The sequence below is a fragment of the Cyanistes caeruleus genome, chromosome 19, assembly GCF_971803275.1.
Source record: "Cyanistes caeruleus chromosome 19, bCyaCae1.hap1.1, whole genome shotgun sequence".
NCBI classification, from domain to species: Eukaryota; Metazoa; Chordata; class Aves; order Passeriformes; family Paridae; genus Cyanistes; species Cyanistes caeruleus.
In genome coordinates, this window is record NC_141719.1 from 3,700,506 (window position 1) to 3,725,997 (window position 25,492).

Sequence of the window (25,492 nt, forward strand, 5' to 3'; positions counted from 1 at the left end):
TGCTCTGTGAGTAATGCTCAGCTGCACAGCCTGGGACTGAGGGTTGGAAAAAAGTGTTCAAAGTGACCCAGCAGTCTTTGGGATTAGGTCTAGGTTTGTTTTTTCTTTCTTATTTTTTTTTCTGTTTGGCCTAAATTAAGCACGTGGAAGTGTGCTGTGCTTGCAGGAAGAGCGTGGTTACACCTCACAGACCCCAGCAGGGTCCTGTCTGAGATGGCCAGAGGAAAAAGGATGATGGGCTTGTGTTTGGAGGAGCCCCTTTGGCCCAGCCACACTCCTACAGAGGGAGGGAGGGAGAGAAAAGCAGGCAGCACATCATCAAAGGCTGGGAATTACTGGGGTGAGATGAGCTGAGAGCTCTGTCGCTGTCTGGAGGGGTGAGGACTTTGTAAATAAGAATGTTTTTATTAATAATAATAAATTATTAAAAAATAATAAATAATCATTGCAAAACACTGAGCAACAACAAAATGCTCACTTAGGCTGGTGGCTGCAGGGAACCAGGCACTGAGCAGCAGCAGCCTGGGGTTGGGATGGCTCTTAGAAGTGTGTTTTCCTAAAACCTCCCTCTCTGCCTGGATCAGAGGAACGTGCTGCATGTGGCTAGTGCCTCCAGGAGCTTGCAGGGGACTGGGCTGATCTTGTGCACACTCTGCCTTTGGGATATTTGCTATATCTGCTGTGGGTGATGAGGAGCAGCTGGGGCTGGCAGGGGACAAGGCCACATCACCCCAGGGCACTTGGGGCACTTCGTCCTTCCCACGCAGATGCTCCTGCCTGGTGCCTGGGGGAGTAGATAATTCCCTGTTTTTTTATTAAAAAGCTATTGGCTGAGGTAGTAGTTTTACATTTGCTTCTTCTGAAGAACTTTTGTTAGGCTGGAGCAGCTTGCAGGGGAGACAGGCACCCTGTCTCAGAGGGAAGCTGGAGGGTTTGGGTTTCTGAGCAGATATCGACAGAATCAGAGCGAGATCACAGAAGCTCCGGGGCTGTGTGGGTGTTGTCTGGCACAGCCTGTCTTGATGCAAATGTGTTGGGTTTTCCACAAGCCAGGGCCGGCAGCCTCTGATCTGCGGCAGCTGGAGCTCGAGGAGGGCACGTGGCAGCGGATGCCAAGAACTCCCTGTGTCTGCAAAGTCATCCAGCTCCCCCCCCAGAATGTGGCTGAGCTGCTCACACCAGCAGTGTGCACAGTGCTGTAATTCCAGTGGTGTGGAGGAGTGGGATGTGTATGTCTGCCAGCCTTTAGCAGCAGTGCCTGGGCACGAGGCTGTGGGGCTGAAAGCCTTTGTCACTCCCAGATGTGGCCTGAGGATTTTGTGGGTCCTGCTCTGTGGCAGCAGATCAGCTGCTGTGGGCCCTGGTGTGAATCCCTTTGCTGTGGCAGGTTTGGTGGAGCAGGCAGGCATCAAGGTGAACACATTAAATGGAGAAAGGAAATCCCAAATTTAATACAATTATCATCAAGGAAGATCCCACATGCTGTCCCTGAGTCTCTGCACACGTTTTATTCCCGCTTTGGATGCAGCAGGCAGCTCCTGTGAATCCCTGCCAGGAGCAGCACCTCTGAGCATCCTGTGTTTGCCCCCGCAGGTCCAGAGGCCGTTCCCAGCCACGCTCCCGGCATGACGGACGCTCCGCGGGATGCCGGCCCCAAGCAGGCGGCACCGGCACGGCCGGACAAGCCGGCTGCAGACTTCGGCTACGTGGGCATCGACGCCATCCTGGAACAGCTGAGGAGGAAAGCCATGAAGCAGGGCTTCGAGTTCAACATCATGGTCGTGGGTGAGCTGTCCCCCCGTGCCAGCTGCTCAGCTGGATGCTGTCATTGTCCCACCACAATGTTTGTCCCTTTTGGAGCCTCCTCGGGATCAGCACAGGGGGCTCTGCCTTGGCAGCCAGCAAACCCTGCTCCCTGAGGAGCTGGAGGTAAAGCTGTCCATGTGATGTGGACCATAGTCCTCTTCACCTTCCTGCATCTTGGGGTGCGTTATCCACAGGCACATCCCAGAGGAAGGCACCTCGAGGGGTGTCAGGGCTCACAAGAGCTCCCTTGACAGCAGGGGGGAGAGGAGAGTAAATCCTAGGCAAGGATCAGCGTGTGGTGATGGGGCCTCACCATCCCTTATCCTCCTGGGAGAAGCTGTGTAAGGCTACAGGTGTGATGCCTGTGGGATGTCCCACAGGGTATCCTGGAGATTTGCCTGGGGTTGTGGAAGGGTCTGACCCAGAGTTTTTGCTAATGCTGTTAAAGAATTCAGTGTGCCACAGCTTTCCATCAAGCTTTGTGGATGCTCAGCCTTTCCCATTCTGATACTTTCATTCCCTCTGGGGAGGGTGCCCTGGGCTGGGTGATCACAGCAAGGCTGGCCAGTGCAGGACCAGTTCTTGGGAGGTGTTTTAACAAACCCAGTTCTTTGCTGCAAGCAGAGGAATCGCTGCACTGGTCCTGGGAGTCTAAAAGAGAGATTACCTGTGCTGAGCTCCCATTTCCCTGTGGGAGCAGGCTCCCATCCCTCCAGGAGCAGGCTGTGCTGCCTCAGCCCCTCAGCAGTGTGCTGTGCAGACAGGGAGAGATGTTCAGGAGCAGCTCTGCCTTGGCAGCTCTGTGTGTGGTATGGAGGCCCGTGCTGCGCCGCGCCTGGAAAACATTGTTCTGCCCTTGGCAGGCACTGGGCTGGCTGTTTACAGCCTGGGAATTCGGGGCAGCATAAACAAGTCGGGCTCTGGCCCTCCCAGAAGATGCGGGAGGGATGCAGGAGGAGCAGCACCTCGGGGAAGGGGCAGCAGCCAGCCCTCCTCCTGCTGTGCCTCCCTAGGGATGGGTTTAGCTCCATTACTCCCATCCAGCCTGAGCTGCGAGTCCTTGAGCTGAAATTGTTCCAATCTCTGGCTTACAGGCAGGAGATGAGGGCAGGGAGGAGGGAGGTGTCCTCCCTTGTCCTGCAGGGGAGGTGGGAACTGAGCATTGCTGCCATGCGGGGGTCACTCCTCACTGGGTCCCTGTGATGGGGCTTTGTGAAAACCCTTTCCCCACTGCAGCAAGATCCTCATTCTAAAGGATTTCACAATTCCAGCCAGAGCTGAGAGGGGACTGCAGGCTATGGTCAGCTTAGTCCTTTGTCCTCCAAAGTTGCAGAGATAAAGAGAAATGTCTAAATTTTTTTAAATCCCAACCCCAAGGCACATCTTTTGCACCAGTTTTCCATGCAAAGCAGCTGGAAGGAGAGCAGAGGTGGCCAGGCTCAGCTGCATTTTTCCCACTGGATTTCAGCTGTGGGAAAGGGAGTGGGCTGCAAACCAGGGCTGTTGGAAGGGAGCTCTGCCCTGTGCTCAGATGCTGTGTCACAGCCTTAGGGTCCCCAGCTGCACCCCGCTGTGGCTCAGTGAGGTCAGCCTGTGGCTGTGGTGCCAATGGGACATCACATCCTGGCTGCTGGTGGCTCTCACCTCCTTTCCAAGCAGTGCAGCTCCAGCAGCTTGGACAGACAGGAATGCAGAGACCCATTGGCTGGAGCTCTGGCAGCTCCAGTGTCACCCTGATTTCACCTGTCCCAAGGGGCTCCATTTAATGGTGAGCAGTGAGAGCCCTGTTTTTGTCTCTGCATGCCCAGCTCCAGGCCTGTCAGTGCCTGGCCCTGTGTTTTTAGGCAGCAGAGGATTGGGAGCACTTCCCCCCAGCCTGGTCCATGTGTTTCTTACTGCCCAGCAGTGACAGTGGCTGTCAAGGAGAGTTTTTCTGTGTTGGATCGCAGCCATTGATGGTGTTACAAACTCAGCTCTAAAACTGCTGTTTGCTCAGGGAGTGGGGTGATGCCAGGAGGTGATTCCCAGTCCTGGTTGGCCCTACTGTTGGCTTTGGCAGCCTGAATGGGCCAGGGCCCTGAAGGATGTGGGTGAAACCTTTGCTTAGGGACAGTCTGTGGGACAAGGACAGGCTGGTGGCAATGCCATGATAGCTGGCTGTAACATGTCTTGGCAGAACGGGGCCATTGGGTCCCCGTGGTGTGTGCAGGATCTCTGCAGTGTTTGCAGGGGACCCAGAACATCTGCTCCCTGGGTTTTGAAGAGTTAATTCTGTTCTCTTTGCTCTGGAAAAATTGTTCTCCAAGCTGATGGGACAGCTGTTCCTGGAGAGTCAGGAGCTGCTCGTGTCAGCATCAGCTCTGGGATATAAAGCATGAAAATACTTTTCTAAAAGCTGTTTTTCTAAAGTTGTGGAATCTCATGTGCTTCTTGGGCTGTTGTTTGTGGGATTCAGAGAAGCTCCTGGCGTGGACCTGTGTCTGTGCAGCCAGCTGGGCCGATTGCAGCAGCAAGTCTCTCAGGGAAGCAGCAGCAGATGCAGCAGGGCTGAGGTTTGTAGGATTGTTGCTGCTGTTAGTCCTGTCCAGATAAAGGCTTGCCAAGCTGCTCCAAAGCCTTCCCTGTGGAACTGGACAGAGCAGACTGCAGGAGAGTGAAAGCACAGTTGGGATGTTTTTTCCTGGGGCTCCATGGTCTCAGTGCCCTGCTGAGCATCACAGGCAGCACTCTCTGCCTGTCCTCGGGGATTTTGCCTGGATGCAGGGAACCCGCTCTTGATTTGCTGCTTTGGAGCCAGGGAGGGGCTTTGCTACCTGCAGCATCCTCCTGGCTGGGCTGGACTCAGCTCCTTGGCTGGGGGGAGCTGCAGACGAGCAGCTGCTCCTTGTCCCTCCCTCCACCCCTCTGGCAGATCCGGTGCAGGCTGAGTCTGTCAGCAGCCCCATCCCCTGGCCCCTGGCAGAGCAGGGAGTGCTGACTCTGGGTTATCCTGCTCTCTTGCAGGTCAGAGCGGCTTGGGGAAATCCACGTTAATCAACACGCTCTTCAAATCCAAGATCAGCCGGAAATCTGTACAGCCAACTGCTGAGGAGAGGATCCCCAAGACCATTGAAATCAAATCCATCACTCACGGTGAGGCTCTGCAGGTCCCACCTGCTGCTTTGCCTTTGGATCCTGCTCTGCCTCGTGTCTCTGGGGACTCACAGAGTTGTGCACCTCCATAAACCTCTCATCTCTCTGAATTGACTTTTACCATCCAGAAATGCTTGCAGGGCTGAGAAAGCATCTGTTTTTTATTTACTCATCATCATTGAGTTAATTGTGTTGGAAGGGACCAGTGAGAGAGCCATGGGGGTGGCATTTCAGGGTGGATATGGGGCTGGATCCCTTTGGAGGGCAGATTTCTGCCTCTGAGGGGCTGTGGAGGTACATATCTCCCCTGGGAGCAAGGTCCAGCCCTGCAGCCGGTTTTGGGAGGGTGGGCTTGGCCTGAGCACCCATCAACACTCGCCTCACACACCAGCTTTCCTCCCTTTCAGAGATTGAGGAGAAGGGAGTTCGCATGAAGCTGACAGTCATCGACACGCCGGGCTTTGGGGACCACATCAACAACGAGAACTGGTGAGCTGCTCCTCTGCCCTGGGTGCAGGAGAGTCCCCAGCACACCCTGACCCCCTGCCCAGGGCTGCAGCCTGGCACTGTGCCCCCCTGCTCCGTGGGCAGCAGGAAGGAGGTTGTTGTGGTGGCAGAGCAGTGCCATGCTCCCCGTGAGAGCCACAAACACCCTGCTGTTCCAGCCATGAGACAACCTTTGTTTGTGGCTGGGAGCAGCTGTGTGCCAGCAGGGCCAGCCCCCAGACCCTGCTCATGTGGCTCTGGAGGCTGAACTCTGCCCAGGATCCCTGGCACAGTGTCTGGCTCTGTGGGATGGCCCCCAGGCTGGGCAGGGCTGGCCCATGGCAGGGACCTTGTCCCCACCAGCAGCTGGGCTGGGCTTGTGGCTTTCATTCTGCTCATGCTCCTGTGCCATGACAGCGTGCAAGGAGCCAGGGCATGGTCCCAGCACTGTGCTGCTCCACAGCCAGGCCCAGGAGGAGAGAAGGGAGCACCTTTTAGGCACTTGCTTGTCTAAACCAGCCAGTAAATTGCCTCCTGCAGCAGTGCATGGAGTTGCTAAGCAGTGAACACCTGAGGTTCGTGATTTAGGAGATGCTGAGCATCTGCAGGCTCCGCTTCATGCAGTCAGGCCAGGTGGGAGGGTCAGGGTGGTCCAGGTCCCTCAGACCATCTTGTGTTCCCCTCTCTCTGCAGCTGGCAGCCCATCATGAAGTTCATCAATGACCAGTACGAGAAGTACCTGCAGGAGGAGATCAACATTAACCGGAAGAAGCGGATCCCTGACACGCGGGTGCACTGCTGTATTTATTTCATCCCAGCCACAGGCCACTCGTACGTACCCCCCGCTCCCCTGGCCTTCCCTCTCCATGTCCCATCAGCTCAGCCATCTCCCACTTCTGCCTGGGATCCTCCTGTGGTTTTTGGGCCTTGAGGAGCTCGAGGACAGCTTGAAGCCGTCCTTAGTGCTGTATCATCTGGAGGCCTTGCAAGAACGCAGCAGAGCTGCTGTACCCCAGAGAAATGTGCTGTTTCCTCTTCTGAAGGGCCATGAAATCCTCTCTGAGCTCCAGGGAGCTGCTGCCTTTGCTGAGGTCACCTGGCTTGCTCAACCAAGGATGGACACAGGTCTCAAATTGGATGGAGAAGCTACTTTTGCTCGCTGTTTGCAAGCAGAACATTATTTTTTTTGTTGTTTTTTCTTTTTCCCTGACATTGTAAGGGGAGAGGCCAGTTTTCTTTGTGCTTTCAAGGCAGCAAACACCCTTACCCCATAAGGGTATTTTGTAGGTTGTTTGACTAGTCTGTAAGTGGGATGCTGTTTATTCAGCCCAGAGTTCTCCTGGCTCTGGCACTTCTCAAGTCACAACATCAAAAGGCCCAGATCTCACTCTGTTTTTTCTTTTCCCTTTTCTGTTTTAGTTTTTTTTTATCCCCCTCCTAGGCACACAGCCCACCCTGAAAATCCAGGGTGCTTAAAATGTCTTGAAAGATGTGACTTAAAGTATCACAACACAAACCAAGATCTAAGTTTCCTTTTGATTTGTGTCAATTCCTTCCACTTCTGGCTCTGTCTGCACTGGGGATGTTTTTGGGTCTGTTTTCAAAAGTAAACTTAAGCCTCCAGCACTGCATTCATGTCAGCCTTTTCCACTTCCCCATGTGGAGATTTATTCCAATAGAAAAGACTTTGTTTTCCTTCTGTCAGTGGGTAGACCAAAAATGCATCCTTCACTGGAATAAAATGACTGCGTGAGCCAGTTATGCCCCTCTTGTGTAACTGATCAGGAGCAGAGGGGCTGATGAAACATTTATGGTTGAATACAATAGAACAGAGAAGGTTTCAAAGGGAAATGACATTTTTAGGCCAGTCTAACGTGTTGGTTCCCACTAATCAGCCCGGATCTGCAGCCCCTGCCTCAGCAGCTCTGACCTGCAGCATTAGCTGTGCTCCAGCTTTCCCTCACCTCTGTGGCTGTTTAACTCTTAAACACATGAGATGCTCAGAGGGTTGGGAGTGCTGGGTGCCTGCAGTGCAGCAGGGATGTGGAGCCCCGCTGCCGTGTCCCCCGGCAGAGCCTCTCCAGCCGCGCTCTGGTTTCTCTCACCCGCCGGCCAACAGCAATTGTGTGGATTTTCAGCTGCTTTTTTTCCTTCTCTCCAGTGAACATGTGTTTCCAATATCCGAGCGAGCCCTGCAGTTGGGGGCTGTTGTTGCTGAGCCCTGTGCTGATCCTCTTTCAGGAGCCTGGCCGGGGCTGTCCCCGCTGTCACCGGCTCACCCATCCCCTCCTGCCACCCCACAAACCCCCGCAAACCCCGCTGGGAGGGGGAAGTTGGTGGGAAATTTTGCTTCTCGGAGAGTTCGAGCAGGCTTTGGGTTTCCTTTCTGCTCTCTTGTGAAGTCCAAATGATGTTTTTCATCATTGTGGACAGTCTCTCCCCAGTGGTGTCCATAGAAGGGTGGCGTGGCCACCTCTCCTGCAGGGAGGGCTGCTGTGACAGTGCTGTAGCAGAGGATCCCGTGTGGGAGCCATGTCCTGGTGTTGTCACACACAGCTGGGTGCAGGTTTGTGCCCTGGACGAGGCAGCAGGTCCATGGTCCCTTGCAGCAGAGAGTGAAAAGGGCATTGAGATCCTTGCTGTGGTGCTTCTGTCTTCACCAGGAGACTGGGAGGATGGCAGTGGCTGGTAGAGCTGCACTGGGGACATTGTCACCCAACTCCAGAGAGCCCCAACACGGCCCCATGGCATCATCCACGTGCTCCACTCACCATCCCAGGTGCTCGGTGCTGCCCACCTGGGCTGTGCTTGCACAGGTGTTGGTGTTGCCTGGGGAGCTGCTGCAGGTGATGTGGATGGGCATGGCACAGGACTCCCTGTGGATGCTGCAGGCAGCTGGGTGAAGCCTGCCAGGGCACTGGGTGAGAGCTTGCTTTTTCCTAAATAAAAAGGAGTGAAGCAGAGTTGGTGCAGAAATTCGGAGGCCAGAGCAGAGGATTGCTTGGCTCTGTCTAAGTGCTGCCCTCCCATCCAGGCAGCTCCAGGATTAATCAGCAGAGAAGTTTCTGCTGCCTGAGGGAGTTCACAAGGGAGTTCAGGACAGGCTTTGCAGCCCATCCAGTTCACACACAGCCTGTAACACTCCCATGTAACCATGCCTGTGAAGGCTGAGGATGGTGCTGGCAGGGGCTTCCAGCTGCAGCTGCACAAGCCTGGCCCTGCCACCCAATAAATATCCCTGCTCTGACCCCTGCAAAGCTCTGTTCAGCTCAGGAATGGCTCTGGAACTCTGCCTGGCCTCATCAGTCCCTCTCCTGCCTCTTCCAGGGCTGATGGCTCAGAACTGCCACCCACTGCCTCTTTCCCCTCTGGCTGCCCCTCTCAGGTGCCCACCAGCTCCCGGGAGCAGGTGATGGGGCTGGGCGGCTGCTGGGTCCTCACTGGTGTTTGCTCAACACCCAGCTCAAATTCCTGCTGTTAGTTTGATCTGGGGCACAACCAAAAGGAAATAACTTTGCAGCTTGCTGTGGATTTTGATTCCTGCATCAGCATTTCGGGGGAGCCAGCAGGAGCCTGTGCTTAGATGCTGTCTGTGCACAGTGGCAGAAATAAGGCATGTTCTGGGCACCACAGTGTGTGCCCAGCCCTGGCAAGGCGTGCCCAGCCTCCCCCAAGCCCAGGGCAGGAGGGGGTGTGGGAACAACCAGCCCCAGCTGGAGGGGCTGCAGCCCATGCTGTACCTCCTCCTGCTGCCACTCCCCTTCGAGCTCCTCCACCCCTCCCAGCAAAGCCCAAAATCTGGATGCTGTAAGTTAATAATATCAGGGCTCATCTGGGGAAGGGGAAGAAAATTTTTTTTTTTTTTTTCTTGAGCCTTCCCTTCTCTTCTGTGATGTGCCTGGAGCAAATAGCACTTGTCACCACCTTAATCCATGTGTTTTCCTTCAATGTCTTCACATGAATGTGATGTGTAGCTACAGGCAGGCATTGTTCTTAGTGAAAGTTTCACTTTCTTTTACAGAATTAAGGTTTTGGGGCAGATACCTACCTAGCAAGAGCTGATAGAATATCTAGAAACTTGTAGAAAACCCTAAACACACACAGTTTGCTCTGCTGGGGTGTTCCTTGGTGGTCTCAGGGTGGTGAAATCTGTGGATGAGGCACTTGCAGGAGCCCATGGGAGCAGAAAGTTGTGTCAGAGGTGCCTGGGTGCAGATGGACAGGTCACTGTGCCTGGGGGATGCTGCTGGACACAGCAGGGTGTGGGCAGGCTCTGACTCCTCTCCAGCTCATTGTGGCACCCTCGGCATCCTCCGGATGTGTGAGGGATCTGAGGGATGGAACTGAGCTTTTAACATGTAGATTTAGCTGAAACTCAAATGTCTGCATGATTGTGGATTCATCTGCATTCGCTCTGTATGCATCCTGGTCTTTAAAGAAAAAGCTGATGAAAGAGGCAGGAACACAGGCTCAGTGGGGAAGAAGCTTTTAGAGGAGAAAAATTGTTTGGAAAATAGCAAAGAAAGAGGAGGGGAAAGAATTCTGCTGGGAAAGGAGCATTACTGCATTACTTCCTTGGAGGTCTGGGAAATACATTATGCAGAGCTCCAAACAATGTTTGCCAGCAGCAAGTCAGCTTAGATGTGTCCATGGGGGGTTCCTTGTGTTTTTTTCTATTCTTTTTTCCCCTTTAATAGCCCAAATCTCTCTTTCCTGGGGCCCAGGGTGATCTGTGACCCTGTGTTTGTGTTAGGAACTCGTTTGTCCCTGTGCTAATGATGTGCTGGGGGCTGTGTGTGTTGTTGGTGTGTGGGGACAAGATCCACCTGGCACAGTCCAGCTCCATCCCTGGGAGAGAGGGGGTGACCAGGGGAAGGTTCAGATGGGTCACCAGTGCTGGGGCAGCCTTGAGCTGCTGTTTTCAGATCAGCTGGAGCTGCCTGGGTCTCTCTGGGGCTCAATGTCCCTCCCTCAGCACTGGAGCCAGGCAGGGGTGTCCCCATGGGATAGGGACACTGCCTGGTGGCTGCTGTGGGGCTGAAGCAGTCTCTTCCCCTCTGCACTCCTGTGCCTGGGTCTGCAGGGCTCTCTAAGCCCTTTGAGGGCCAAAGGAGACCCTGGTGGGGTTTGGTTTGAGTGTGTTGGCAGTGGGTGCTCTCTTGGCCCTCAATGAGGGCTCATTTCAAACAGGCTCCTGCCCCAGAGGTGATCCTGGACCCTGGGACCTCCAGGTTTCCTTTTCAAGGCTCAACTGCTCAACTGTGCTGCATGTCCCCATCACCTTCACAGCCACCGAGGGGGACCTGCAGCAACTGGAGGAGTCCCAGGGAGGGTTTTCTCCTGGTTTGGGACCCCCAGCAGTTAAAACACCTTCAGGGAGGGCTGAGGAGTCGGGAAGGATCATGGCCAGGTGCCTTCATCGCTGTCTGCAGGCCTTGTACATGGGGCAGTGTGGAAGTGGAGCCGTGTCCCTGCTGTCAGCAGGGAGGGATTTCCCGAGGCGCTGATCACTGGGGTTATGCAATCTCTGCAGCTCTCCTCTGCTGAGACTTCTGTTGTAGAGATTTTCTGACATTCTCGCCCTCTGGAACGAGCAGCATCTCTTCTGTGCTCTGTGAGCCCCTGGAGAATTTCCAGAGCTTTTTTTAATCCCAGCTGATGAATGTGAGAGGCACTCCCGGTTTGTGCAGTGAACTGGTGCTCAGCACAGTGTGAGTGTGAGCAGGGACGGTCACCTGTGGCCATTTCCACGTTGTGCTGTCCCTGGATGGTCGGTGACAGCTGGGATAGAGCTGGAGCAGGTTTTGATTTGTACATGGCAGCAGGCTGGCCCTGCAGCCAGCATCGCCCTGCTCTCATCCCAGCACCACCAAGGACACCAGTAGCTCTGGGCAAGTTCCTGCAGTCCTCTGTGGCCATGCAGAGATAAAAGTCCTCTGTCACTTCACGGGGCTTTGTGAGGCTTCACAGACGATAATGGCAGCTTTGAAAGGGAAATGTTTAAAAGTGTTTTCAAACCCTCTCTGCTGCTGTTGTGCTTTTAAGAAAATGTCTTTACTTGTCCTATCTGAAAGGAAGCATTCCCTCTCTCTCTGCTCTTGGGATGCCCCTCCCTGCCAGGGGACTGCAGCAGCCTTGGAGTGCAAATCCCCTTTTTCCTGCTGTTTTCCAGGCTCCGGCCGTTGGACATCGAGTTCATGAAGCGCCTGAGCAAAGTGGTCAACATCGTCCCTGTGATCGCCAAAGCCGACACGCTAACGCTGGAGGAGAGGGACTACTTCAAACAGCGGGTAAGGGGCTGCTGCCTCCTCCCCAGGCTCCCAGCCGTGGTCCCCCAGCCCTGCTGGCCCTGCTCCCCTCGTGGCTGTCCTGGCAGGGCTGTGCAGGCAGTGCCTGGCCGGGAGCCCAGCGCATTCCTCCGGCCGCAGCTCGGAGCGATCCCGCGTGGCCGCAGGGCAGGCCTGCTCTCCAAGCACTTCCTCGTGTTTCTCTTGGATCTTTGTCAGAGCAGGATAAGTTTGGAGCTCTACGTCTCCAGGCCTGCTTCTCCTGCCTCTGTTATTGTTGTTGTTATTTTCAGGCTGGTTTCTGTTATTTTGGGAGGTTGATGCATGTAGGGGCTGGAAAACCCTCCCTGTGCAGCATTGTGCACTGATACAGGAACCAGTCAAAAAGGTGTGGGTTTGCTGAGCTCAGCTGGGCAAGATTTAAGAGGGAAGCAAGGTATGAAATTCCCGTGGTTGGGAGCTGAGGAGGGGCTGCATTCACAGCAAGGCTTTGCTCTGAGAGGTGGAGGTGGCCCGTTTGGGGGTTTGGTAATGGACTGTAAATCTGTTTGTGTGGGTGATGGATGGGGCTGCAGGTGTGATGGCCTCAGCATTCCCTGCAGAAGTAAAAACCACCGAGCTCCTTGATCCATGAGTCTGACCTGGGAGAAGTAAAGGGAAAGAGAGTCCTGCCAAAAGGGCAGTTTTAGGGGCCGCTCCTTTGGTTATGGACAGGATGACAGCTTAGGCAGGGGTGGTTCCATTCTGCCTTGCAGCAGAGGGTGAGCTGCTCGTTCCCACACCAGTGTGGGAGCCTCTCCTTCTCAGCTCTTAACAAGCAGCATCAGGCACTGAAATACCCAGTCTGGTTTTGGGGGCTGAATCCAAACTCTCCAAGCAATTTCCTTGGCTGGAGGCTGGCTGGGAATGGAGCTGAGGGGTGGCTGGGCTGGCTTGCCTTGTCAGGCTGTTTGCACGGAGCTCTGCAGGGAGCTGGGGAGGGGACACGGAGGGGTGAGTCCATGGTGCCACATCTGCTCTCTGTGGTGGCTTTTGCAGGCTGCTGCCTCCATTCAGAGGTTACCAGTGCACACATCCCTGTGTCTGGCTGGCTCTGGCACTACCAAGTCAGTCTGGGACCTCAAATGTCACCTGGGCACCCTTGGCTGCTGATACCATGGAAGAGCATGGGGACAGTGCCTGGCTCCCCTGCTCTGCACTGGCCCAGCACAGGACGAGCTCACCCTATCTCTGATTGCTTCCTGATTATAACCAGACCTCCCAAATCCTTCCAGATGGAGGGAGAAACACATGGTGTGTTTGCTTCCAGCAGATGAGAGGGCAGGAAATCAGGCCAGGTGGGCACAGGCTGTGACCTTTTGCACTCATGCCAGTGTGCCTGTGTGTGTGCTTCCAAAAGCAGAGCTGTCTGCATCTGGGGGTGGTAGGTTTTGGGTTTGGATGGGGTGGGCAGGGGATGTGGAGCACCAGCCTGGCTGCAGTGCCAGTGCTGTGCTGATTGAGTGCAATTGCTCCCTGGAGTTGGCTTTGTTGGGTTGTTCCCCTAAGCTCAGTGTATGGGTTTGGTGGGGGGTGGGAGGCTGGCTGGGGGCATCCCCTGGGCTGGATCCACTCCTTTGCCAGCCTGCACTGTAGGACTGGAGTTACTGCCATAGGAAGTGGTGGGAGCTGCTGCCAGCCTGGGTTGGGGTTTACAGAGTTTAGGAGAAGGTTGATCCTTCAAGCTCCCTGTGAGCTGAGCCTCTAGCCAGGAATCAGATTTCAGCATCTCTTGGCGTTGCACAGAGGCAAAGTCCTCCCATGCTGTGTCCTTGTCCCCTCAGATCAAGTTCCTTTTGCAAAGAGTGTAAACAAACACCAGAGAGCAGCTTTTCACCTTTGTGTTACAAGCCTGGCAGCTGCGTTCCCCTTTGTTTGGGCAGCTTGGGTTGTCTTGTTGTCTTTTCCAATCCCTAAACAGCATCCAGCTCGTGTTGCTTCATCTCACTCTCTGCCTGAGCTGTGTCTTGGCACCAGGTTCTTGCAGAGGTTCCAGGGCAAGCTCTTGGTGGGTGTGTGGCAGGTGAGCCCAGGTCTCTGTGCCCCAGGTGGGCAGTGTTCAGGATAGAGAGGGAGGAAGCTGCTGCTGGACGTGGCTGTGACTGGTGGCCATCACTCAGCCTTTTGGGAGCAGCTGCAGTGCAGTGCAGCTCCTGTGCCTGCCTGTCCTTCACCTGTCCCTCTGCTCTTCCCTCCTAGATAATGGCTGATCTCCTGGCCAACGGGATCGACGTGTATCCCCAGAAGGAGTTTGACGAGGACTCTGAAGATCGGCTGGTGAATGAGAAATTCCGGGTCAGTGCAGGGGCTGTGGCCCTGCAGCTCCAGGGGCTGGGGATGTCCTGGGGGTTCCCTTCCAAAAAGCCTCTGTTTTCTTCCCCAAGCTGCTGTGCCCTGTCCACGGGATCCTGCCAGAGCTCAGGGCAGGCGGGGAAGGAGGGTGAGAAAGGCTTGTGGGGAAGGTGTCCTGTCCCTACTCCTTCCCCATCTCCACCCCTGCCAGGTGTCCTCAGCAGAGGGTCCATGGCTCCTGCCCCTGCCCCAGGCTCAGGGGACAGAGGTGCCTGCCCATCCCTGGCTAGGGCAGCAGCCTTCCCAGCCCTGTGAGGGAATTTTATCTGTAGGCTGCCTGCAATTCCATGCTACAGGAATCAGACGGTATTTTTTGGCACAGTAAAGTGGAATGGACAAATTGGAGGAAGAAAAATATTTTAGTGACTCTGAAGTTCAAAGACACCAGCTTGGATCAGGAAATGAGTTGCCCACAGGTTGTCAGTTGCTGGGGGCAATTCCCAGGAAAGCTTTGGGATACCTTTGCTCCAGCTGTAGATGGTGCCTGCCAAAGAGGGACTGGAGTAGGCTGGGTTTGGGCTGGCTTTAGGCTGGGCACATGTGCAAGAGCTGCTGGTACCCAGTCCTGTGGGCCCTGGCAGACAGCACTGCTCAGGAGCATCAGGGAAAACCAACTCATCCCATGAATCCTCCTGGAAGCAGCTTGATGTAGGAATTTGCTCACTGGTTTGATTTCCTGAGCAGTTCTCAGGAAGAAATCACAGCCTTGTTTTTCTCTTTCCACAGGAAATGATCCCATTTGCAGTGGTGGGCAGTGACCAGGAGTACCAGGTGAATGGAAGAAGAATCCTTGGCAGGAAGACCAAGTGGGGCACCATTGAAGGTACCTTATCCTTGCTTCCCCACCTGAGCCCACCTCCCTGGCAGAAGGCAATAAAGTCCAAACCCAGCAGCAGGAGTTGAGGTGGATGTGGTGCTTCCCTACCCCTCCAAAAAAGTTTGAGGACTGGAAACACCTTGGCCAGTTCTCCTATGCTGGGCTTCTGGGCCTTTTTCTATCTTGGTGGGCTGCTGAGTGCTGGAGGGGACATTTCAGGGGGTCTCATGGCCTGGCTTGTGCTTCTTGCACAGTTCATTGCCTGATGGCAGGATTTGAGGGCACACCAGTGCCATCCCCGTGTCCCCAAGCCCCTGTTAGAACCTTCCCCTGGCATCTGTACCCTCCACCATGCCTTGGGGGATCTCTTCCATTTCCCATTGGCATCTCCCTTTTTTCTCCCCCATTTTACGATCATGGTTTCAAGGCTAGATGAAAGCTCCTGGCTCCAGCACATCTACTCATTTCCCTGTTCATGGTTTCTGGCAGCCAGCTGGCTCATCTCCAGTGCCACCCCTCTCATCTTCCTCCCCTTCACTTCACGGCTTCCTGTCATTTACAAGTCTTTTTAATAGGAATCCTGTGTTGAGGGATGGTTTAACAAATCTGCCAGGAAAATCTGTATTTTGAAGCTCTGCTGCCCTCTTGTGCTGTGTCCCTGAACATTCTGAGTTCGATGGGATTCATTAAACCCTCATCTTCTACTTGGGCCTTCAGCACAGGCAGACCCCCAGGACACAGCCATGGCCACAGGCAGCCTTTGCACAGCACAGTTGTTTTTGTTTTGCCATTCCTGTGTGATATTTAATGGTTGCACTCAATGATCTTAGAGGTCTTCTCCAACATAAAGGATTCTGCTGTTCTGTGTACAGGATTGTTTGGGAAAAAGAAAAAAAAATTAAGAAGGAATTCTTTCTCTAAATTGAGTAAAACTAGGGGTAAAATAGCAGCTATCAGACTGTCTGTGGTGGAGCAGCACCCCTTGATTTTTCCCTATTGCAGGCACTCCTCTGCCAGCAGCAGGCTTTGACTCAGGAGTTCATGTCCTTGCACAGCTGTCACCAGTGAGCCTGGGATGCTGCAGGGTGCTCATGGCCAAGCCACAGATGAAACTTCTGTGGAGACATGCCTGCTGCTCACTGCAAAGCTCAGCATGGCCCTTCCCCTGTCTTGTTTGGGGTTCTGGGGGTCCCAGCATTGTGCTGGGGGTGCTGCTGAGAGCTCCCTCGTTGGTGGGACACTGGTGAGGGGCTGTGGGTGCTCAGTCAGACCTCACCAGGGCTGAGCTGGGGCAAGGACCTGGTGCCAGCTTTACAGCAGCAAAGAGGACTCCTGAGTCCTGCACTTGTCCCCGGGGGTGTCAGTGCCCCTCTGAGCCCTCCACATGCTGGGGAAGCCCGCAGGTGCTGCTTGCCCAGGGTGCTGGCCACGGGTGCTCACTGATGGGTTTCTGTCTCTCTTGCCAGTGGAGAACACGACACACTGTGAGTTTGCCTACCTGCGGGACCTCCTCATCAGGTCAGTGCCCTGTCCCCAGAGCCTTTGGTCACCAGGTGGCATCCAGGGAAAGGGGACAGCCCAACACAGCAGGAGGCAGCTGCTGCTTTGCTCTGCTGCTCCATCCCTCCAGCCTCTATCCCTGCCTTACCTCCCAGCTGCAGCCCCTCTGCAAGGGGTGGCCCCACTCCTCGGGGGCTTTTCTCAGCTGCAGTGCTGAGTTCAAGGGGGAGAGGAGCAGTGGAGGGGTCAGGACACACTCCAGGATTGCTGGCAGGGTGGCTCCAGCTTGCCTGCCAGCAGCTTTTGGCCTTAGTGGTCCCTCACCAGTGCCAGATGTCAGCCCCAGTTCAGTGACATCACCCCCCACTGGGGTGTGGTTGTGAGGTCTGGCTGGTGGCTGGTCCCTCTTGAAAGAAGTGTCCCTGCTGTGGGGGAGAGGGAGGCTGAGCCCCCTGGGCTTGCTAGAGGGGGGCATTGGGCTCCTCCCCAGTTTGCCTGCAAGGTAAGCTCTGCACATGTGATCTGCTGCTGGCAGAGTTGTGTGGGGCTACAGAACCTCAGCCCAGGACTGGCAGGGTCGGGATCTCCCTGGGTGGGTGTTCTGCAGCCACAGGTCCTGTGTCCCCAAGCCCAGGTGAAGCCTTCTGCTGCCCAAAAATGCTGCCCATTATTGCCTTTACCTCCTTCCTGTGCCCTCAAGGCTCCGTTAACAGCAAGGCAGGAGGGGACATCGGGACTGGGGAGTGTTTGGGGTGCAGAGGCCGGGCTGGCCGAGCTGTGCCCAGCAAGGTGTGATTGCTCCATCTCCCTTCCCTGCAGGACACACATGCAGAACATCAAGGATATTACCAGCAACATCCACTTTGAAGCCTACAGGGTGAAGAGGCTGAACGAGGGCCAGAGCTCTCTGTCCAATGGCGTGGCCGACAAAGAGCTGGTGGCCAACGAAATGTAACCGTCCCGTGCCGCAGCCAGGACCTCGCTCGCTCACGCTCGCTATCTCTCCCCTCTCCCCCCTTTATTTTTATATAAATCCTCTGCCACTGTCCCTCTTGCCCTGGTCCCTGACCCCCTGCCATGTTAACTGACCAAATAACCAGACGTGGAGTGGGGTGGCCGCTCTCCCCCTGCTTTGTGCCACGAGTTTTGTGCTCAGCCCCCAGAGCAGCGTCCCTGGGCCGGGGACTGTCCCTCTGTGGAGGCTGGGCTCTGGCTTGCCCCCAGCTCTGGCCCCACAGCCGAAGCCAGGGGAGCAGATCTGTGGGGCCAGCAGGGTTGGGGTGCTCTGGGAGCCCTTCCAGCCCCTCCATGCAGGGGCTCTTCTCCGTCCATTGAACTGAGGGTTCCTCCAGGTGAATGTAGCCTTCGGAAGCAAGGTACGGTGGGATGAAGAGAGCAAGGCAGTGCCACCCTTGTCTCCTGCCGCCTCCTCCGAGCCCTCTGCAGCCCTCTGGGGCCTGCCAGCCCCCAACCCAGCCCCTGTACCCTGTCTACATGCAATAAACTGGGAGTGTTTAGGTGTCACCTCACCTGTCACCGACCCCCGGCCAGGCAGAGCGACCTGCTTTGGGAGAAGTGCCTTTTCAGACTGTGACCTTGCAATAGCGTGGGAGAGGGGAGGGAGGGTCTGCCATGTCTGTCTTTGCAGCCTGTAAAAAGGCTGTGAACCTTCACAGAGACTCTGGTTCCGTCTCCCTTGGGGCAGAGCTGTGGCTGATGTCCTGGGAACACTTGTGTATTTATTTGTCATTCAGTCGGGTGGTGGCGTTCAGTTGTCTGCTGAAGGCTCGGAGTGCTGAAAGGGCTGAGTGTGGAACTTCGTCTCTGCAAAGCAGTGGTGGGAGGCAGAGGGTTCTCCTGTCTGACCCTTGTGATTCTTGGGTTTTTCCCTGCATCAGAGGGGGCTCTTGGGTATCTGTTAATTCCTTTTTATTTCCTGGGTCCCCTGTGTGCTGTGTGTCCAGGGGAGATGCTCCTGTTTTGCTGGTCCTTGTGCAGGGCTCTGTGCATGTGCTGACCGAGCCCTGCAGCTGTGGGGGGGTGTCTGTGGGTGCTGCTCCCCCTGCTCTGCCCCCAGAGCCTCCTCTTTCCGTGTGTCTCCAGTAAATCAGACCCTGCAAGCGTTAGGTAGCACTGTGACACAGGAGCAGGGGATCCTGGAGCAGAGCTCTGCAGTCCTGCCCCTCTCCCCAGTTCCCTTTGCCTTTCTGGTGTCCACCAGGCTCCCAATCCTCTCTAAGGGAAAAAACTTCCTGCAAATCACCCATTTTTGGGGGCACACACTGAAGTGGCAGCGTGTCTCATCCTCTAGCACTGGAAGGCACCTGCAGAGCCCTGGGGGACAGAGCCTGGCTCAGCACAGGTGACCAGCAGGAGGAAGGATTTGCTCTCCCCTTGCTGGGGATGCCCAGGTGTTCAGGGGCTCCCCACACATCCCCCAGCAGCCAAAGGGGTGTGGACAGGGGGGGTGCATTGTGAGAATCCCTTCTCCCCTTTATTCATATTCCCCCTCCACAGCAGCCCCACAGAGCTGTTCAGGGAACAGCAGCTCTCTACTTGCTGACTTGCTATATTTTAGCAAAAACCAACAAAAATCGTGTAAACTAAAAAAAATTATATATTTCAAGTGTTAAAAAAAGACTAAAAGGGGAGAAAAAAATCTCTTGTGTGAGGCACTTCTGTAAATGCCATCTTAAACTTTTTTTTTTCCTCTAGTTGGTATCTCAAGCTGAGCCAAGCAAGACACGCCGCTTTCTCCTTTGTAACCTGACTTTTTTTTTTTTTTTTTGAAGGAAAAAAAAAAAAGAAAATAATACAATAAAAAGACCCTTCATCCAGATCTATTAAAATGGCCTTTTGGGGGTTATAAGCATTATGAAAATTTAGTCCATTTTTGTATAAATAATAGTGTTTAATATGTATTTCCCAAAATAAATGTTTTGAATGCAAATAGAAGGAGGCTTGTTTGGAAATGTCTGTTCCCAGCTGTGGGGTAATCATTGCTGCAGGGACTCTGTAGGGCTGGGAGTTATGGGAGAGTCCAGCCCCAGAAGTGCCCTGTTTAGGGTGAAAGATAATTCCTCATCCCACCTCGGATCCCTGCCCCAGGTACCCTACAAAATGCTGGAGCTGAGCCTGCTGAGCGTTTTTGGGATGGAGCCAGCCTGATCCTGAGGGGGGCAGGTGGATCCTGCCCCTCTGCTTCCATGGTGAAGCTGTTCCCACTGTGCTTCCTGGTTTTTTTAAGAAGTGGTTTGCCCCTGGTTCAAGGGCAGGCAGGAGCTTGTCTTTCACACCAATGTGGCTGTGGCTCCACGGGCAGATGCTCCTCAAAATCCTACGTGAATGCAGGGTTGGCCTGGGGATGCCCTTGGGAGCTGGCTTCCCTTGGAAGATTGGCCATCCTGAAAAGCACATTATTCCCTGGTGTTAGAGCTCTGACACTCCCCTCTGGTGGTGTCATCTGTCTGACGTGTTCATTGCATTCTTCCCCCCAAGCAGGTAACTGGGAATCCACCTGGACACTCCTGGGTGACCAGCTCTAAGTGACCCTGCTTACCTGGGGCTGGAGAAGTGACTTCCACAGCTCCTCTCCAGCCCCAGCCCCTCTGGGATTCTGTGCACGAAGACAAACCCAGCAGAACAGCACTCAGGTCAGATTCCTGTGGCACTCTAGAGCACAGGACAGGCTTATGAACATTTTAACTCTTCTTTTCTGCTGGGTTTTGGTGAATTCAGTGAATTGTCTCATCTCACGTGGCAGCCAGTGAGGTGTGCAGTGATGGGCCCCCCTTTGCCCAGTGTCAAACCCATCAAAACCCTTCCATTTGCTGAGCTGCTCAGCAGTTCTGTGGTTGCTTTAGCCCCAATCCCCCTCACCCCCAGAGCTCACAAATGATTCCTGGGTGAGGAGCAGCAAAGTCAAGGTGCTCTCACTGTTGTAACCAGAGCAAGACCCAGAACAAAAGCTCCTAGGGAGGGAGCAGGGAAAATCAAGGTGTAGTTGTAGTAGCTACAAACAGGCCATGGCCTTGCTCCTGGAGGAACCTACAGCAGCTTCCCCCATGCTGTGGGGTTTTTCTTGTGCTGGGATTTTGGGGGTTTTTCTGAGTTTTCCTCATTGCTGGTGTCTGAGCATGCGAGGCAGATGGGACAGAGGATGCTCCAGGGCTTCCCAGGCAGATGCTGTCCTGGTGACACATTGAGAAACGGTTTGTGGATGGAGAGAGGGGAAAGCAGGCAAAATTCCCCAGCTCAGCAGTAAGGGCAGCTTTTGTTCAGCCCAGAGGAGGAGCTCAAGGGGTCGGAGGTCCCTTCATGGGAATGGTGCAGGGAATGGCTTCCAGATGTTAGGAAGCTCCAGAGAGGTGGAGTTGGCGAAGGGAGAGCAACAACAGCAGATGCTGTGATGGAACAGGGGCTTGTGTGGTGCTGTGGGAAAAATCCCAGCTGGGGGAAGGGTTGGCCATTGCAAAATTCCCTCTTGCTCCCCAGAGCCTTGGCCAAAAGGCAGGAGTGACCTGGGAGGGGCTGGATGGGGAGGGTTTGGGCAGAGGAGGGGGTGGGCAAGGAGCTGCTCCCCCTGCCCACACCCTCCCCAGCTGTCTCCAAGGGAAATGTGCCTAAGGATGCCTTGGCTGACAGAAAGGACCTTGCACTAATGGCTTATTGAGTGGCCTCACTTTAACAAATGAAGGAAATGAAGATGAGTGAGAGTTTAATTACCGATCTGAACAGGGCTTTCCACAGCAAGGATGGGCCCTCCTTACCCTGCCTGGCCCTGGGAGGGAGAGGGGACCCCCCAGCAGAGCTCTGGGGGTGCCTGGCAGCCCTGGAGGAGCAGCTGCTGGGCCAGGGAGGGCTGGAGGTGGGTCAGGTTCCAAAGAGCATCTCCATCCAAAGAGGAGGACTATAAATAATAAGAATAAAAGGGAGTATAAATAATTAAAGCAGCTCATAGCCAGTAGTTCCCGAAACGTCTGCCTGATTTAAAAACTAATTACTTGGAGGGTAATCACCACCAGAAGTGCACATATTTACCCACAATGCTGCTCTTCCCTCCTCTTCCTTTCGCTCCCTTCTCCTGATTGCTATCCCAGGCACCGGCACAGACTTATCACTCACCCACAGCGCACAATAAACGGGCTTGCACTCGTCCATCTCCCTGATTAATACCATCATTGGAGACCTGCTCAGGGAGGAATAAATCCTCTCTGGGTAGGAGGCCAGGTGCTGGCAGGAGGGGAAGCTGAGCCGTGTGGTATTTGCAGAGCCCAGAGGAGCTGGGAGCCCCAAAGCAGGGCTGGAGCTTGGGATGAGCCGTGCCCAAAGCCAGGGCAGCACGGAGCACCTGGAGCTGCAGGGGGATGTGGCATCACCTGCTCGGTGTGAGCTGCTGCTCAGGGCCTTGGCTGGGCCATCACTCACACACCAGAGTGTGCATCAACCCCTGAATTCCCTGCTGTGGGAGCTGTCCTGGTGGGAAACATCTCCCTTTGATGTGCGAGGCACAGGCAGAGCCGCACAGCTCCGGCTTTAATGACGGGAAGCTCTGCAGCTGAAAGCTTGGGGGGGCTTGATCATCTTCACTCCAGCAGAAAGGAGGATCTGTCCCTCCACCTCCAGCTCCTCACGTTGCCTCCATCACACAAAGTGCTGGTCCCAACCCTCCTGCTCCTTCTCACAACCCCAGCAAAGCCTTTTCTTCCATGCCCACAGCAAGCTGCAGTTTGTAACTCCTCTCACGCAGTTTAGTTTGTATTTATTTGCCTGAGCTTCTCTCTTGGACCTTCACAAATTAATAAATAATTCTCACCATCAGGCTGATTTAGGAGCAGCATTGCACAACGCTGATTCATTTAGGAAAACAGAATAATTTATTCCTAACTTATGGGATTCAGGAGACTTCCACCCGCAGCCCATGATATTTCCTCATTAACATTACCCAGCTAAGCTAAAAACTGCAATTTCATAAGTCATACTTCCTTCAAAGGCACATTACCAGCTTCCCAGGGATTCCAAAAGTTTACTGAAGCTTAAAGACATACCTCATAGCATGCAGAAATGCAAAAATAAAAAAAAAAATTCCGAAGTCTCCCTTATTATTACTACTGAAACCATTTTTCCTGCCAGTTTCCCTCCCCTGAACTCTTCCCAACAGGAGGATGCTTAAGTGAGTGATGCTGGGTAAAAGACTAACACTGAATTTCTCCTTAACAAGAAGATAAAGTGAAAATATTTAACTGGAAAACAAAATAGAAGTTCTTTATCCTCTGCTCTTGGGCATATCTATAAATGACGTAAGCCAAAACTTCCCCTTTTTTTGTGGGTTTTTTTTTTAGTGCGGGGGGTTGCCCACAGTGAAAAGGTGGAATGGAGGAGAGGGGTACAGGGGGATGGGTGACTCTGTGAGAGCTTGGGCTCATCAGGGCTGAGCAGTTATTTCAAGCTGTGCACCATTTTTAAAGCAGCTTGCTTTGGTTTGGGTTGGGTTTTTTTTGTAAGTCACAGCTGAAAGCTCCTGCTGGCAAAGTTTACAGGCACAGTTCTTTCAGAAGTAAAAACTGTCACCTTTTAAAGGCCCATGTCTTGAAACAGCTTTGCAGAGGCCAAGGACAGAGCCTGGACTCCTCTGTGTGCATCCAGCCACTGCATCAGCCCAGGGCTCAAACTGTGGGGGAACAGAGGAGACTCCCACCTGCCCTTCTCCTCTCCTGCCACCAGCCTCAGAAAAAAGTCAAGATTAAAATCATATTCCTAAAGCAAAATTACACATCGCAGACTGCGCAGCCCTCCCAGGAGGATCAGGGCATTCCTCTATAAATATCTGTCTCGATATGTTTAATTTGCAGATGAAATTAAGCCTGGGAAGAAAGGGAAGGATGTCTTTTCATGTGTGGGCTGTCCGGCTTTGCCTTGAATATCAAAGTGAGGCGCGTCACAAAGCAGCGGCTCCACGGGATTATCTGAGAAACCTTGTAGGTCCCAAGTGGCGGCGCTTTCGGGATCAAAAGGTGTGGGACTTATGCAGAAAGCCAGGAAAAGCCAGCCCCAGAGAGCCAAATCTCAGGTCAGCTGGCAGAGTTCAGAGATTTCCAAGGAAACAAGAAGCTAGGTGAGGAGCCGCAGAGGTTGGGCTTTCGCGTGGACTTTGGATTAAATATTAACTCGCTGCAGTGGGTTATGAGGATAAATATTTTCATTAATCATGTATGTGCTCATTATGATGGTGAGAATAGATCGTTCGAGATTCATCTGCAAGAGCTTTTCAACTCCAGCCTCCCATTTTCTGCCTGGAGCTTTTGGTAAAACATCATTTGCGCTTGCTTTCTTCAGAAAACTTTTCCCCCCACAAACAGTTTTATTGGTTTCAACATTTTCTTGGTTAGGCTTTGAAAGCTCCAGATGAAAAGGTTTAGCTTGAGGGTGAATGGAGAGGAGAAAATGCAGCTCTAGTTAAAACAAGGGAAGGGAATGGGGTGATAGTTTTGGGGTGGGACAACAGAGCTCACCTTCCAGGGATCTGCTGCCATGTACCAGTGACACCTCACCATCCATTCCATTAAAAATTGGAATTTTTTCCTGCTTTCCTCCGATTTTATTGAACTTTTCAATCATTATAACTTTCCTTCCTTTCTGTTTCTAGCAGCTCTTTTCAATTACTTGGTGCTTTCCTTTTTATTCCAGTAATTTTTTTTTTAAAGACTTGTCTAGAAGGAAGAGGGAAGACAGATTAAAATTTATACTAGAACAGAAAGTGGATATATGACCAAGAGTCTAAAACCCTGTCATTAGCAATATTTAATAAGGAACAAAATTACTGGGCAAGCTGAGATGTCTGCAAATTACTTCTGAAACTCTCCAGGATGGAAAAGATCTCCAGCAGAGAGAGCTGACCGATGGGAGAAGACACAAAGGGTTTGGAAGGAGCACCCCTAATGACCACTTGTCCCACTAAAAAGACTTATGGATGCTTAGCACAGCTCTGAGGGACCCACCTCTGGGTGAGGGGTGACACTTTGGAGGTGCCTCCTGTGCCCTAAAAACACCCCCTGTCCTGCTGGCACCCTCCTCTCCCAGGGCTGGCTTTTTTCCATTGGTACCAATCCCAGTCTGAGCCCTGTGGAGGAAAGGAGAGGCCATGGATATTGGATGTGTCCTTTTCTGAGCACTTCATGGAGGAGGAGTGGGCAGATTTGGGGTTGTGCTGGTGGTACCTGAGACATTTCCCACCGGTTTGGAAGCTCTGGGCTTGGACCTGTCCTCAGTGTGGCACCTCTGATGTTCATCAGAGCACACCACGCTCTCAGTGCTTCCTGCTGCAGGAGAAAGCTGTTTAAAGCAGGGTTCATTGGTGCTGCCAGCCAGCCCAGCGTGCTGGACCATCAGTGCCAGAGCTGGAGTAAATGCAGCGTGGGAACTGTGTGAGACCTGCTGGAGTCAGAGCACAGGAGAGTGGCTGGGCTGTGAAGAGGGGCTCAGAAACTCCTCCTGTGCTCACAGAGCCACTCTGGTGCTCTGCTTTTCTATCTAGTGGAGCATTTATCTACAACTGGAGCTCAGACTGAGGGTGAGCTCAGGGAAGCTGAGCCTGGAAAGGTCCAGTTTTGGCCTCTGCAGCTTTCCAGGGGCTGTGGTGTGCCAAAGCTGAGTGCCCTAAGCGTGGCACCAATTTGGCCCTGCAGTCAGCAGGTGCCTCCCTGCTCCTGCTGGGACATGGGGGCACCTCGGGTACCTGCTGCAGGTCCTTGTCACAGCACAAGGACCAGGGGAACGGGCTGTCCTGGCCAGCAGGCACAGCTGTGGGGAAGGTGGAGGTGGTCAGGAGATGCTACCTTCCCAAAAGTGCCTCCAGAGGAGACAGCATCTGGGCAGGCTGCAGCCACACAGACAGACAGACAGACAGACCATGGGACAGCAGTCACTGACAGTGAGGCAGGAAGGGTCTCTGTGCAGAGTTCCAGTGGGGTTTATTCCAACCACACCCCAAAGGTGTCCAGGAACAAAGACAGGGAGCACTGCAGGATCCAGGATTATATGTGGGATTGAGGGGGCGGGTCCAAGGCCAGGGTCC

At 53.8% G+C, this 25,492-nt stretch overlaps 1 protein-coding gene and 1 long non-coding RNA gene across 7 annotated transcripts in view; one reads left to right on the top strand and one right to left on the bottom strand.

Moving 5' to 3' along the window:
- SEPTIN9 (septin 9) overlaps nucleotides 1–19,374 on the top strand; it is a 137,280-nt gene extending 117,906 nt beyond the window's left edge. For all 6 annotated transcript variants that reach the window (XM_086856684.1, XM_086856683.1, XM_086856681.1 and 3 more), the window contains 9 exons: nucleotides 1,594–1,785; nucleotides 4,810–4,938; nucleotides 5,346–5,427; nucleotides 6,118–6,255; nucleotides 11,597–11,714; nucleotides 13,950–14,045; nucleotides 14,829–14,925; nucleotides 16,386–16,437; nucleotides 17,239–19,374. In XM_086856684.1, coding sequence (XP_086712810.1) covers nucleotides 1,594–1,785; nucleotides 4,810–4,938; nucleotides 5,346–5,427; nucleotides 6,118–6,255; nucleotides 11,597–11,714; nucleotides 13,950–14,045; nucleotides 14,829–14,925; nucleotides 16,386–16,437; nucleotides 17,239–17,374 — 1,040 coding nt within the window. In that variant the 3' untranslated portion in view covers nucleotides 17,375–19,374. The remainder of the gene's footprint in view (nucleotides 1–1,593; nucleotides 1,786–4,809; nucleotides 4,939–5,345; nucleotides 5,428–6,117; nucleotides 6,256–11,596; nucleotides 11,715–13,949; nucleotides 14,046–14,828; nucleotides 14,926–16,385; nucleotides 16,438–17,238) is intronic.
- A 2,550-nt stretch (nucleotides 19,375–21,924) lies between these two features.
- On the bottom strand, nucleotides 21,925–25,428 carry LOC111937515 (uncharacterized). Its single transcript, XR_002868656.2, has 5 exons — nucleotides 25,254–25,428; nucleotides 24,636–24,737; nucleotides 24,417–24,538; nucleotides 23,931–24,128; nucleotides 21,925–23,837 (listed from the first exon to the last, which is right to left on the bottom strand). It is a non-coding gene; the product is annotated as an uncharacterized LOC111937515 (long non-coding RNA).
- Nucleotides 25,429–25,492: the final 64 nt, after the last annotated feature.